Source organism: Ctenopharyngodon idella, chromosome 10 (assembly GCF_019924925.1).
Source record: "Ctenopharyngodon idella isolate HZGC_01 chromosome 10, HZGC01, whole genome shotgun sequence".
Lineage (NCBI taxonomy): Eukaryota > Metazoa > Chordata > Actinopteri > Cypriniformes > Xenocyprididae > Ctenopharyngodon > Ctenopharyngodon idella.
The window spans coordinates 32753406-32768080 of NC_067229.1; the positions used below are offsets into that span (position 1 = coordinate 32753406).

The 14675-nt window shown below is 37.0% G+C and overlaps 1 protein-coding gene across 1 annotated transcript; it reads left to right on the plus strand.

Moving 5' to 3' along the window:
• The first annotated feature begins 384 nt into the window (after positions 1 to 384).
• Positions 385 to 10803, plus strand: letm2 (leucine zipper-EF-hand containing transmembrane protein 2). The gene is made up of 11 exons (XM_051909736.1): positions 385 to 741; positions 2262 to 2331; positions 2992 to 3439; positions 4542 to 4685; positions 4974 to 5111; positions 5203 to 5406; positions 5860 to 5979; positions 6705 to 6824; positions 7414 to 7518; positions 7662 to 7727; positions 9393 to 10803. The coding sequence occupies exons 2-11, from the start codon at positions 2285 to 2287 to the stop codon at positions 9444 to 9446; spliced, it is 1446 nt and encodes a 481-aa protein (XP_051765696.1). The 5' UTR covers positions 385 to 741; positions 2262 to 2284; the 3' UTR covers positions 9447 to 10803.
• The last annotated feature ends 3872 nt before the right edge of the window (positions 10804 to 14675 follow it).

The window sequence follows — 14675 nt, forward strand, 5'->3', positions numbered from 1 at the left end:
TAGTTTAACTAATCTGGGGCAGATTTTATGTATATAATGTGAGTAAAATGAAAATAAGAACAAAAACAATGTTATTAAGGATTTTATGTTCCTTAATAACCATAAGGATTGTAGCGCCATCGTCTGCACAAATACCTAATAACAACCTAATGAAACGCCTTGCTTTTCTGTCGCTGTTCTCAGCACTGCGAATATGGCTGTTGCCATGGCAACCCTGAACTACAGCTGAACTAAGATCAGCAAGTGTGAACGCTCACGTGCTCTCGTCATCACGGATGAGATCATGGGAAGTTCCACTCTCCGCCCCGTCCAGCGGATTGGCCAGCGTCAGCAGCGCGTACAGCTCGTGTATTGGTGCTCGTGGCTGTCAATCACGCCGCTCCTCTCATCGGATGATCCTCCTCGGTGGGGCGGTCGGTCGGCTTCACTGGGGTATCAGAGGCAACCTGACAGTCCATTTTAAAATACGATCAAAACAGTACATCAGCTCGGATGTATTAATTTATAAGTCTATTTAGATTTAAATTTAAGGAGTGACATACCGTCGTGAATGGAGTATCACATCCCGCAAAAGGTCCGTTTTTCTCCCGTACCATCGCCTCCGAGGAAATTTGACCCTCAGCTGCAGGAGGAGCGCTGTCGAGCCGAACATTTTTCTCCACCGTCATCCGATCTGACACTATATCCAATGGTTACAGCATAACAGCCATTACACCGCACGACACGGATCTTTTTCCACAGGTTGGTAGCTGTTTAATCGTTTTTCTCGTTGTTAGTGCACAATATCTCACTTAGACCATCTCTAGTTTCGCGTTAACCTTAAGCAACCTCTCGCTGTTAGTTGTACATTAACGAAAGTAAAACAAAAGAATTGTCCTATCGCTTTTGTCTTAAATTGATCGATGTTGTGTATGCTGATTATATCCATTGATCAACATCTGTAGTAGTTTAAAGTTGTTCGGGTAACGTTACTGAATGCGGTGTGTTTTGAGATGGTGAACGTGTATCTGCGGCCTCTACTGTGGCCTTCAGCGCCTGTCATTAAACTTCAGTGTTTTTACTTACCCGCACCACTTTTTATATAGCCATTAGGATCGTTTAAAACGTTAAATGTTTGAGGAATTATAATAGGAAGTGGAGACTGTAGTTCACGTTGACAAACGCATTAAAAATAAAGTAATTACACTTTAATAATTGCGGAGTCTGTGTCATAATGGTCGTAAATGTTATGTAATCAATTTATCCGTTGTAACTGGAGACAAACCTTCGGGTAAAATTAAACGCTACTTGTATTGACGTTAAATATGGCCTGTGACTTTGACCGGTCTCCGTGTTTGTATTCTGTTTTAGCAACGCAAGTGGCGAAGATAAACACGTGAGTCAGTATTTGTGTGCAGTGCTCGCGACCGCCGCTTCGTCACGACAGCGTGCTTTAATACAGCACTGACACATGACGTTATTATTGTTTCAGTGTCCATGAATTAATGTACACAGATTCGTAAGTAAATAATAGCAATTATAAGTTTTACAAAAATTAAACGAATTAATAAAAAAAAAAGGTAATCTATTCCTCATAAATACTTAAGACAATCAGATTGGATCAGTAATAGTATTTGCATATCTGATTAAATCTCTTTTGTAAAACTCTTTACGCTTATTTGTGTATCTGTATTTATTTGTAAATCTATGTACATGTATTCATGATTAGTGGAACAATAGTAACTCCTATAGTGATATCATTGTTTTTTTTGTTTGTTTTTTAATAAAGTGTAATTTCATGATTCAAGAAACCATTTTTAATGCCACAGAAAAATGAACATTGAAATTAGTAAGTAGATTAACAAAAATAAAAACAAGTTTCACAAAACTTACACAAATATAAACTGATAAAAGGGATTTATTCCTCAATCTTAAAACTGTTTAATATTTAGTAAATCTAATTGCATATATGCAAATATTTATTTGTGCATTCATGGCAACAATAGCTCCTATAGTGACAACACTTTCATTGGTTTTTAATCTCGCATTCCACAGAAGTGTTTTGTATTTTGGCACACATTCAGATTTTCCCCGTAGTGTTTGCATTGAAACAATACAAAACATAACTGATAGTGTTTACTTAAATACTTGTAAAGATTTAGAAATGTATTTATTTACTGTCCAGGAACAGAGCGCACAGCCTTACACTGCTACTGAACTCTGAGTTAGTACTATCATTGCTGTTAATGCAATTAAAATTTGGCAATTTTTTCTCTTCGCAGGATACCCAATTGTTAGTCACAAAATGGCAGTTTTCAGCTCACAGGTGCTTCTCGCTGTAACAAGATCAAGGTAAGGTCATCAACCAAGTTATTGGTGCAAAACATTTGTATCCTATTCCAAGTGCACTATGTAATCACTTCACATTCATCTTATTCAAAACAGTGCTGTCAGTTACCATAGAAATTATTTTGCCTTGTATTTTTGTTAAAGCATATTATATATTCTTGTATTCAAAATATATTTGACCTGTAAAGTTGGCAAAGTCATTTTAGCCATGGAATTACTTTTCCAGGCTGATTAATGTAATTCCTCAAGCTGGATTTTCCATGCAAATATTCTCTGTCTTGGGCCTGCAATTATAAAGTTACCAGGTTTACAGTCTTTATATGATCATGATATGATTGAAATATTGGATATAACTTTGAACGGAAAAAACATTTAAGAATACTAATTTCCTGTTAACATATACAGTATTAAAATCTTCTGACTATATTTTTGAAACTGTATTTTTTTTTTTTTTGCAGCACAATGTCTTTCCCCATAGATTGCCTTTATAAGTACATTACTGTAAATAGTATACAAACTAAGGAACCAGTTGAAATTATTTTCTGTAGTAATCAAGAGCACAGAACATCCTTAAATATTCTAAATATAATATTTTCTTTTCTTTGTGTTTTAACACTGTAAATAGTCTCTATATTGGAGCTCACCATTCTCGTTTTCTTTCAGAGGATCCTACTTGCTTTCTAAAAGACATGGCTGTGCTTCACTCCCGTCGACCGCATGCATACGCTACAATTCGGAGTTCCTCGGACGTGCTGCCGTCACAGCCAGGTGCCCCAGGCTGCTGTATCCAAGTTACACATCCAGCTTGATCCGCCCCGGTTGCGTAGCTGCACGTCCCCTCCACAGCTCTTGTGCTTGGCTGCAAGAGGCCAAGGACACCGCTGCGGGTTCTGAACCCATAAAGGGTGACCCTGTCCCGGCTGCCTCTGGCACTCATCCACCGCCAGCACCCCCAGCAGTGCCAAGGAAGTCTCTGGGACAGAAAGTCCTGGATGAGCTCAAGCATTACTATCATGGCTTCCGCCTTCTTGGCATCGACACCAAAATCGCGGGCAGGATGGTCTGGAGGTTACTGCACGGGCAGCAGCTCACCAGGAGGGAGAGGAGGAGGGTATGTTTGGGACGAAAAACTATTTAAGATGTTTTTACTTTTGGTTTACCACAGTAAAGTGATTGTATCAGCTATTATTCCATGGTACTTTGATATGATGTATCTTAGTGTATGTAAATGGTACTCCAAGTTAATTTAAATAATACCTGCTGTAGCAATCCATCCAATTAGTCATATTTCTTTGCACTCCCATGATATGTGAGCGTGGGTTGAATTTGAATAACATCTGATATTCCAATAACTTCTTGAATGTTTATTAACAAGATTAACTGGAAACAGAATGTTAGTTTTTGAAACACAAGATTTGAGCGATACAGTCATTGAGGGAAATTACGCCACCATCATTAAGGAATATTATTGGAGCTTCAATTTCAAGGTTTTTGGAAGTATTTAAATCTTATATTACACTTATTAACTTCACAATTATTAAATCCATGTCTGTATAACAAAATAAATAGCTTAGGCTTTTATAATACCATTGGTACTACCACGGTACATGTACAAAAATGATGTATAACCATGGTACCATGTCAGTGATTACCATATTTATACACCATGGTATTTGCATAATATGCCATGGTACTTCAAAGAATATCATCATGGTATTACCATGTTGCCATTTCCAAAAAAAAAAAAAAAAAAAAGATTTTATATTTTTCCTTTATCTACTCTTAAAAAAAAAAGTACTTATGTACAGTAATGGTAATGTTACTCTGATATCTATAATATGGTTCTAAATATTAATTATATGAACTTACATAACGTTCCAAGTAATACCATGGTACCTTTTTGTAATTTTTTTTTTTTTTTTGGTGAGTCTTAACTTCTTTATATAAGATTATGTAACAGATGAAAGTGTGTCGTAAGTTAAAAGAGTTTTATGACAAAGTAATTATGTTTGGTAATCCTATTAGAACAAACCAGTGCTTGGTCAAGGATTTATAATGTAAGGTGACACAAATAGGATTGCATAACCAAGAAGCATTACACCTCAGAGAAAGTACAGCTAAATTAGGCCAGATGAGCTTCTCTCAGTCTCACTAACTCATATTGCTTTTGTTTTGACGATGGATGAATAAAACTTGCCCTATTTTCTCCACAGCTGATGCGGACATGTGCCGACTTGTTCCGGCTCGTGCCCTTCATGGTCTTTGTCATCGTTCCCTTCATGGAGTTTCTGCTTCCCGTATTCCTCAAACTCTTCCCAGAAATGTTGCCTTCCACATTTGAGACAGAGTCCAAGAAGGTACGTCTTAGTTTTTAAATAACAGCAAAATTGGCCCTCATTCATGAACCAAAAATAGAACAAATCAATGTTATTGATTCATAAACCATTCCCCATCGAATCTGATTATTAATCTCAAGTTGTTTGCAGATTAAAAAATCAGTGTAAGTGATTTGTAAACCATTCCCCAATTAATCTGAGTAATAATTTTCATGAAGTTGTTTGCAGATACAAAATGCATCTGCAAATTGTAAAACTGATTAGTAATGACTAACAAAACTGCTGGATTTGTTTCTTTTACTCTGACAGGAGGAAAAACAGAAGAAGGGACTTGCTGCTAAACTGGAGCTGGCCAAGTTCTTGCAGGAGACCATTGCTGAGATGGCCAGGAGGAATAAAGCAGCTGTTGGAGACGAGACTCAGAGGTTCTCCACTTATGTACAGCAGGTTAGTTTGATAATCGAAGCCATTTTTTTTCATATTGCATATAGTGAAATTGTTCTGAAGGTGACTGACTCTTCTAACTTGTCTGCTATAGGTGCGGCACACTGGTGAACAGCCCAGCACTAAAGACATTGTGAAGTTCTCCAAGCTCTTTGAGGATGAGCTGACGCTGGAGCATCTGGAGCGGCCGCAGCTGGTGGCGTTGTGCAAACTGCTGGAGCTGCAGCCCATTGGCACCAATAACCTGCTGCGTTTCCAGCTGATGATGCAGCTGCGCACCATCAAGGCAGACGACGAGGTGAGACAAGGGCAGACAATTGCTACTGACCCTTTAAAGTAGTTGTACAGCTGAATTTATGACTTGACATGTTGCTGTGACCTCTAGGTTTGTGGGTGACCTAGCCATACGTCTTAAAGTGTAGGGGCTGTTCACACAGAAGACAGAATGTATTTTTGCATTCCACTGGGCTACTTTTTTAAAGTAAACATGCACTAGATGGACACCTTTAAACATTACTCTTGCATCTTTTGCAGCATCTCATGTTAAAATAAGTTCAACTTTTAAAGTTAGATTTTCATCTTGGTTTTTTTTTTCCCCCATTCCACTGATTGCATCTCGCATTTTTTGAACCCAAAAACATGTTCTGTGTAAATGGCCCCTTAGACCTTATTGTAATGTTTCGGGTTCAATATGTTAAGGAGATGATCTCAGCTAAGGGATAATCACCGTTTTCTCTTTGTCTCTGTGTAGATGATCGCCACGGAGGGTGTGGCCGCAATGAATGTAGCGGAGCTTCAATCTGCCTGCAGGAGTCGCGGCATGAGATCTTTGGGTCTGACGACAGATCAGCTCCGACAGCAGCTACAGCAGGTGTGTGTGTGTGTGTGTGTGTGTGTGTGTGTGTGTTTGTTTGTGCATGCACAGACCAGCCTGACTAGGTTGTAAAACTGCCTACTGGAGAATATTTATGACAGTTTACCACCCAAAGACTGTAGACAATTTGGAAGTGTGACACATACAACAGACTTTGAAATAATCCTCTTATATTTACCCACTTAAAGGGATAGTTCACCCAAAAATGGTGTATATGACTTTCTTCTTTCAGTCAAACACATTCAGAGTTATAGTCTATAAAGTTATAAAAATTTATGTTTTTCTTACAAAAACGCGTCACTTTGCTTCAGAAGGCTTTTATTAACCCCTTAGAGCCGTATGGATTACTTTTATGATGGATCGATGTGCTTTTTGGGCTTCAAAATCTCAGTTACTATTCACTCCCTTTATAAAGCTTGGAAAAGCCAGGATATTTTTTAATATAACTCCAACTGTGTTTGAATGAAAGAAGAAAGGATGGCTTGAGGGTGAGTAAATTATGGGATAATTTTCATTTTTGGGTGAACTAATGCTTTAAATGCATTATTTTCCTATTGCCATGGGCGGTGGTGTCACCGTAATGTTGCATCATCCGTGCTTATAGCTGTATTTATGATGTTTTCCATCCAAATACTGTAGACACAGTTATGCATTAATGTATGCTCTATTTTTGCTTTGAATCATTGAATTGTTGATCTTTTTTACGTTTTTCTTCATGTCAGTGGCTGGACCTACACCTGAAAGAGAACGTCCCACCATCCCTCTTGCTGCTCTCTCGTGCAATGTACCTGACGGACCTCAATCCTAAACCTCCAGTCATCCCACTGGTGCCCAAACTGGAGGTGAACACTCAATATACTTTATACAGGCTTCAAAGTTTTCATCTTTCCATGTCTCTTCTTGTGTTTTTCAATTTTTGCACCGATATTAATTTCTGGCTGATTTTAATAAGTTTATCATTCATTTTGTTATGGCCAATAACCTATGTCCTTCTATCCACAGACTTTTACTCAGAAAAGTTAGACCTGATGTATCCAAGTTATCAGTTTCCCATAATGCAAAGTTGGTTAAAAATAGCACAGTTATATTTGTAAAAATATTCAGTACACATTCTGTAAATATTCAAAGATCATGCATACATTGTATGTTTTTGCATCAGCTACAAAAGCTGTAAATATTAATGTGTAGAATATAGACTTTGTAAATTAAACCAGATGTCGTCAACTGTTTACTCTCTGCTTAAAAAATGGCTCTAGTGATTGCAACGGATTATCTTTGACCTTTGAAACCTTAACCAATTGATGCCTAGACCTTAATCAGAAAGAAATGCAGACTGGCACATCACTGCATTAAGTGACAGCTGATATGTTATCGCTAATGGTTGTTATGGATCCATGTGCAATGACCTTCTTCTCTATGTCCGTGTCACAGAAAGCCACTCCTCCTGTGGAGGCCGAAACGGCAGCCAAAGGGAATCCACTGTCCTCCTCAGTGGAGGTGCTGGTGGACTCCGCTCCAGTCATCAAAGACAGGAAGGTAGGAATGTTATGCCACCAATCAATTTCTCAGTCTTCAAAGGTTTCTCAGTTGATCAGGCATTGTATAACAATAACCAAGAGAAGAAATCGTTACAAATAGTTTTCATTTATGATATTTCTAATACTTCTTTTGTATTTTAGTCAGAAGAATTGTTGGAGAAACCCAGAGGTTTGGACATGCCATCACCCGAAGCTCAGTTAATACATGTAAGTGTGTCACAAGATGTTGTATTGATCACATAAATGTGTGTATTTATTGAAAGGTGAAGAGTCAACAGTGTGTGGTTTTTGCAAGATAACTTTGAATATTATGCATATTTTAAAGGACTGTCCTGCTTTTATGTTACTAGGCAACCATTTTGTTCGGAAGTTACATTAATAGATGTTTTTAAAAAGGTTTCCCCTGGGAAAAAATGTAGTATTCTAATATTAAAACAAAAGATTTTATATAGTAGTTGCTGTAATATTCTAAGAGGTTTAATTTAACATTGTACATTTTCTTTTCCTTTTTTCTTTTTAGCATGAATATTATGGAAGCCCAAACCTGAAGAAATTAAAAATAAATAAATAAATAAATGTAGTAATAATAGGAAAATAAATAACTTGATAAAACAAATATAAATTATTTGTAATTAAATTTAATCCTGAATTTATTTTTGTTACTTTTTTCCCTTCATTTTCTATTTTCTTCTGGGAAAGTTAAAATAAATGAACTCATAAATGAATAAAAATAAACGAAAAATGCAGGAAAAAAATGAAGAAAAAAGCAATACAAAAATAAATTCAGGAATTAAAATTATATTTGTTTTATCAAGTCATGTATTCCTTTATTTACTTTCCTATTATTTACATTTATTAGATTTCCTATTATTGTTAGTATATTTATTATATTTTTTATTTCTGGAGGTTTGGGTCTCCATAGAATGTTATATAAATAAATATTTAATAGCTCATGTTTAAAGGCACAATATGTAAGATTTTTTTGTTAAAATATCAAAAACCACTATAACACTGTTATATATTTTGTTGACTTGTGTACTTGTATTATCCCAAACGTTTCCAACAATGTTTAAATCCAGAGAAATCAGCAATTTTAACCATTGTAACAGACTGTGTCATTGCGTCTACTGTCAATGACATCATATCTGTGCTACCCTCAATTTCCGCTTTTACTTCCATATAAACCATGGAAACACCAAAGACTCTTTCATATATTATGAGTTTTATAAGACAGCATCTGTTTGGATATTTTTATTAACAGAAAACGAATCATTGTTACATAGTTCAACACAGTTAGTCTTATTGTTTGAATTCTTGTTTTCTTGATTTACAGCGAGTAACATGTTTGTACCATGCCTCAGAGACAACACTATTTTGTCAAGTGACTGACATAGCATAAACAGAAAGAGCTTTATTTGTAGTAACAGTAATACAGCATTTTCTCCACCATGCAATATATTTTACAATGAATCGCATGCCATCCAGCTTTTAGTAATATGATATTCTAAAATCGATCTAGCTTACTCTAGCCCTGCTTCATACCACAGTAACATTAATAAAACTTTAATACAATTGTTCATCCATGAACACGATTTCTGAACATGAGTCCCGTCGGATTGCATTCCATCGGCTGTGGAGGTGAAGACGACAACTCCCATAATTCCACGCTCATTCACGGTGTCATCAAGCTACACCTCTGTTATTGTTCTGAATAAGCGACCTCTAGCGGCGAAACTTACATACTGTGCCTTTAACTGTTTTAGATTTAGTGTGAGTGTAGCTTCTACAGTAATGTTTAATGAGACCAGAGGTAAAAGTTTTAGAAGCTGCTGGACATCAACACACTCACCCCCATCTGTTCTGTCTCATCAGGCTAAGGAGGCAGAGTTAGCACAGAAATCCAAGATGAGTGCCAATGGGATATGAGAGGGCCTACAAGTTTCCACACTCACCTTATTCTGTTGAAAGAGGGTAGAGGTTCGAGTTTGGCCTCTTCCACCGCTGCTGCTTCTGCTGAGGAAGCATCTCTCTGATGGTTGACCTGATGGACTAGCCGCATCACATCCTCCATCGACATCTGGTCCTCAAAAAAATAGGAAAATGGTTTTTGTTAGAACTTAGACATCACTCCTGCTTGACATCCGTGACGTTTACATCTCCCATCCCCCTGAAGATTTGAGGAATTCTGTAAATTTGCAATGGAAAAAGCATCAAGACTCAGTCCAGCCAGGAAATGAATAAGGAACTTGCAAGATTTGCCTCTTTTTGCTGAACTTCATTATGTAAATGTGTAAATAAATTGTACAATACCTGCATATTATATAAGTGCTACTACTTCATACAGTCAGCTGTGCCATATGTGTAGGCTAAAAGGTGAAAGAAGTCATATTATTTTAATATGAGGAATGCATATGTTTGCATTCTGGATTTAGTGTGGCAGATGAATTGTAAATGGCCAAGTATGTGGGTATTTTTTTTATTTGAAAATTTCAAATTCCCCTTTCTAAGGGAATTTTACATTCACTCCCTCAGGAGATGCGTTAAGCGGTGTAGCGATTATGCCAGGCCTGCCTATGGCAGACTTTGCAGTTTGGCACAAAAAAGGTTTTATTATAAAGTATTTAATTTGTTCATTGGTATGCTGTGTCCCCCTTTGAATCATGCATTTAAATTTTCCTTGGCGGAAAAGCCAAATGACTATATAAGTTTACGTTTCACTTATGGTGAAAATGATTCAAAATTCCCCCAAAGAGAAATGTTTATTTTTGATTTAATGTACTGTTTGGATTGTTATTGCATTTCATGTTGCACTGGATAAACCAGCGGAGGGAAAACAATATCGTATGGCAATACTGTAAAGTTTCCATTTAAAAAGCATTGAATCCCCCTGATGTTTGCTTTGTTTATCCCATAGCCTTAATTTGACTGTAATCTTAACTGAATTTGTTACCTCTTCAAACTGCCCTGTCCCACTCTGTCCTGGTGTACTTTTTTTATGTTGATCAATTGTATAAAATTGAGGTAAAACTGCCTCTCATTGCGTAAAGCAGTTTACCATCTTTGACCACTGTACAGTCGGGAAGTAAAGGTGCTCAATGCTCATACCTCTGCTAAACATTCAAGTGTTACACATCTGTTATTACCCCATTTATTTAGTGTAACTTGAACAAATGCTACATTTTTGTTTCCAAAATTGACAATTTAAAGGGTCAAATTCACTCTTATTTGCAATTAATTGATTCAGTTTAAAAACATTTCATTAAAAAGCTTCAATGGTCAAAAAGATTGATGTGAATTATTTTGTCTTGAATCTGATCATCAAAGTCTGTTGCAAACTAAATATGATTTTTTAACTGACCTCCACCTGTAAGATTGGTTATTTTACCCAGGGGGTTTTCAAACTGGGGTGTTATAGGGGTCCTTGGAAATTAAGATTTTACAAAATGCATTTTTAGGGCTGTCAACATTAGCATGTTAACGCTATTAATGTTAACTTAAAATAATATGTTTAATAAAATTTTTTTAACACATTTAGCAAAACTACCATATTTGATACTACCTTCATTCTGCCCTACTTTTAGAATGAAATGAAAAACAAATCTGCATATAGAGTGGTGCAGGTATGACGTCAGAACCTAGAAGACTAATTCTCCGCTGGTTCCTTCGAGATTTTCCTATAGGGTTTTATAATGGGGTTTTTCAATTTGAGTAAAATAAAACCTGTGGTAAACATAACTTGTCGATACTTTGACGTTTTGTTTTACAGTGTAAATTACACACACTCACACCCCAAACATTCTTAACTAGTTACTTGAAAACATGCATTTTCAAAAATGAACACAACTGCTTCAAAATTCTCGTTTTCGCTATGAGTGTGTAATTTACGTTGTAGAACAAAACATCAAAATATCATCGTTATATTTACCTTTATTTTACACATAAATCAAAAAAAAAAAAAAAAAAAACATAAAACACCATAGGAAAATCTTGAAGGATCCCGCAGAGAATTAGTAAAAAAAAAAATTGTTCGCTCGCAAAACTTTTGTGTTCAATTGAGAAATTTTGTCACTTGCAAAACGTTTGCGTTCCCCAAGAAACTTTTGCAAGAGAAAGCTAAATTTTAGGTTCTCAGGGAACGGGGAACTTTCGCAAGAGAATGTAAAAGCAGAATATAATTTTTCCTTCATATTCTTTTCGATCACCATGACCCTTTTACTGGCTCCGCAGCATTTAGTTTTGAAAAATAAAAAATCATATAATATTACACTTGATATTTTCTCACACAGTATAAATTCTTCTGTTTACATAAAACCAGCTGCCTTTTATATTGTATAAGGAATCATCATGTTTGGGGGTCCTTGGCATCAAAAAGTTTGAAAATCAATTATTTTACTTATTGTGTTTTTATCAATTTGGAAGTTGAAGTTGCGAGCCTTGCCACAGTTCTTCACTTCGTACTTTGACTGCACACGCAGCCTTTGATTCCTCTGGAATGCTGGTCAGTGGTTGATCGAAGATATCTGCTCTGTGTTTTTTAGTTTGACTCTGTTTTAACAAGCTGATTAGCAGGAATCTCATCCAAGTTCTCATTCCTTAGATTAGTTCAGTGAAGCGTTAGGCCTGGACACTGCTCATGCTGGTACAGTTACATGAGGCTGGTCACAAGACTCCTGAACTTCTTTAAAGGCTCCCATAAAAACCTGCCTGTCCCATTCATTGACAACCATATAAACATTCACCACGCTATATAAGATAGTCGCTTGCTGACAATTCTGAAATTTCGGTCAAATTTACGCTGTGTATAAAACATACAATACCCTTCAAATGATTATTCATATATGTAAATATGCACTACTGTAACGACAAGACAAGGCGATTGCTGTTATGGAAAAACCTAATAAAGACAACCAGTCACAGCAGCAATTGTTCTCCCATCCGCCAAATTTAAAGTTTATGGCACGCCCATCTCGGGAACTTGGGTATCAAAATTATTCTGCCTTCTTTGAATTATCATAAATATGAGTTTCCTAGTTAAAAATTGGACATGAACGCCTTCCCATAGAGATGGTCCTCACTGCAGAACACGAGATCCAGGGGGCGAGGTTGGATCCAGATCCAACTCCTCCCGCTTTACATATCCCTAAACCTATGGCCAAAAAATAAATATGTAAATATATTTGAAAATATATTTTAGTGAATATATTTTTGGCTATTTTTTGTAGATTTGGAAATATATTTAAAAATATATTTGAAAATATATATATATATTTTTTTGACCGTATGGGCTCTCAAGTCGTATTTACCACTGGGAAGTTGGGGGATAGTTTTGATTATCCCCCGAGTTGGGCGTGCCATCTTGTGACTAATGCCACATTCCAGGCAACCCATAACCCATGTTTTTCCAACCTTCTACCCGTGAAAGTGCACTGGAACGGCAGTCAAACCCGTGACTTCCCACTCGTGAACTCGTACTAGATCGATGTACTCCCAGTCCCGCGCTCTGTTGTCACATATCCCGCAAAACACAATGGCAGCCCCTATGGATGCGGTGTTTATGCAAGTGGTAAGAGAAATGAGAAATAGACTTTAGGACAATATAACGTTGCAATCAAATTAATAATAATATAATAATGATAAATAATACACACACGATTATGTATTACAATGTTATGTGTCTAAAATGACATAAATGAGCATAAGCCCTGTACGGTCCGCCATACTGGTTTGTTTACATCTAGCTACCACAATTCCTTGCGCTTAGGCAGTTTGGCGTGACTTGCCTGGAACGCTACAAAGTCGTGAGTCGTGGTTTGAAGTCGTGACTTACGGGCTCAAAAACCTGCCTGGAACGCAGCATAATGCTGCCTTCCCATGCTATAGGAAATTTGATAATTCCCACTTCTGAAGTCGTGATTATGAGCTTCGCATTCAAGTTTCAACATGAGAGGGCGTTCATGTGCATTTTTTTTTTTCCCTAGGAAACCCGTATTTCCGATAATTCCGAGAGCACGTGAAGGCTTGCATTAATGCTGCCTATCGGAATTAGCCTATTGTAAATATGAATTACCTAGGTAAAAATGGAATATGAACATGTTTACCACTGGGAAGTTTGGAAATCATTTTGATACACGAATTCCCGAGATGGGCTTGCCATACTTTAAACATGGTGGAGGAGATGTGACACCTTGGTATGATGTATTAGTCCCCCCCCACAACAACAGCTAGATCGTCTTGTCTTGTCATTAATGCATATTTCAATCAGTTGAAGCGTAGGCATATGTATGTTTATAAACAGCGAAAATAGCCTGCATTTGACCGATATTACAGAATTGTCAGCAAGTGGACTATAACACTGTGAATGTTTATGGTTGTGTCAGTGTTTCTTCAGTAGAACACAAATGATGATTTTTAACTCCAACCGTTGCGGTCTGTCAGTCGTATAATGCATGTCAATGGTAACTCCATCTATAAGAGTCAAAAAACATGCACAGACAAATCCAAATTAAACCCTGCGGCTCGTGACGACACACTGATGTCCTAAGACACGAAACGATCGGTTTGTGTGAGAAACTGAACAGTATTTATATCATTTTTACCTCTAATACACCACTATGTCCAACTGCCTTGCGTGCACGCACGGCATCCGGTGTGTGAGGTCTGAATGCACTCTGATGCCGGAAGTGATCGCTCGCACTCATTGACATATACACGCGAGAGATCACTTCCGTCATCAGAGCGCGTTTTTAGACCTCACCAACCGGATGCTCAAGGCAGTTGGACATAGTGGTGTATTAGAGGTAAAAGAATGATATAAATACTGTTCGGTTTCTCACACAAACCGATCGTTTCGTGTCTTAGGACATCAATGTGTCGTCACGAGCCGCAGGATTTAATAGATGGAGTTACTACGTTATACGACTGACAGACCGCAACGGTTGGAGTTAAAAAATCATCATTTGTGTTCTACTGAAGAAACAAAGTCACCTACATCTTGGATGCCCTGGGGGTAAGCAGATAAACATAAAATTTTCATTTTTGGGTGAACTATCCCTTTAAGTTTCAAATTTTGACACATTAGCATTTTTAAAAAGTTTATATTAATAATGCAGCAGGATTGAGCATGTAGATATTGAAACAAGACGTTTTTGACCCCAA

What these genes read in the sequence shown, in the direction of transcription:
- letm2 (XM_051909736.1), top strand. Translation starts at nt 2,285, where the DNA reads ATGGCAGTTTTCAGCTCACAGGTGCTTCTCGCTGTAACAAGATCAAG. An exon ending in CCATCAAGGCAGACGACGAG is followed by an intron (nt 5,407 to 5,859) that starts GTGAGACAAGGG and finishes GTCTCTGTGTAG; the next exon opens with ATGATCGCCACGGAGGGTGT. An exon ending in CCGAAGCTCAGTTAATACAT is followed by an intron (nt 7,728 to 9,392) that starts GTAAGTGTGTCA and finishes CTGTCTCATCAG; the next exon opens with GCTAAGGAGGCAGAGTTAGC.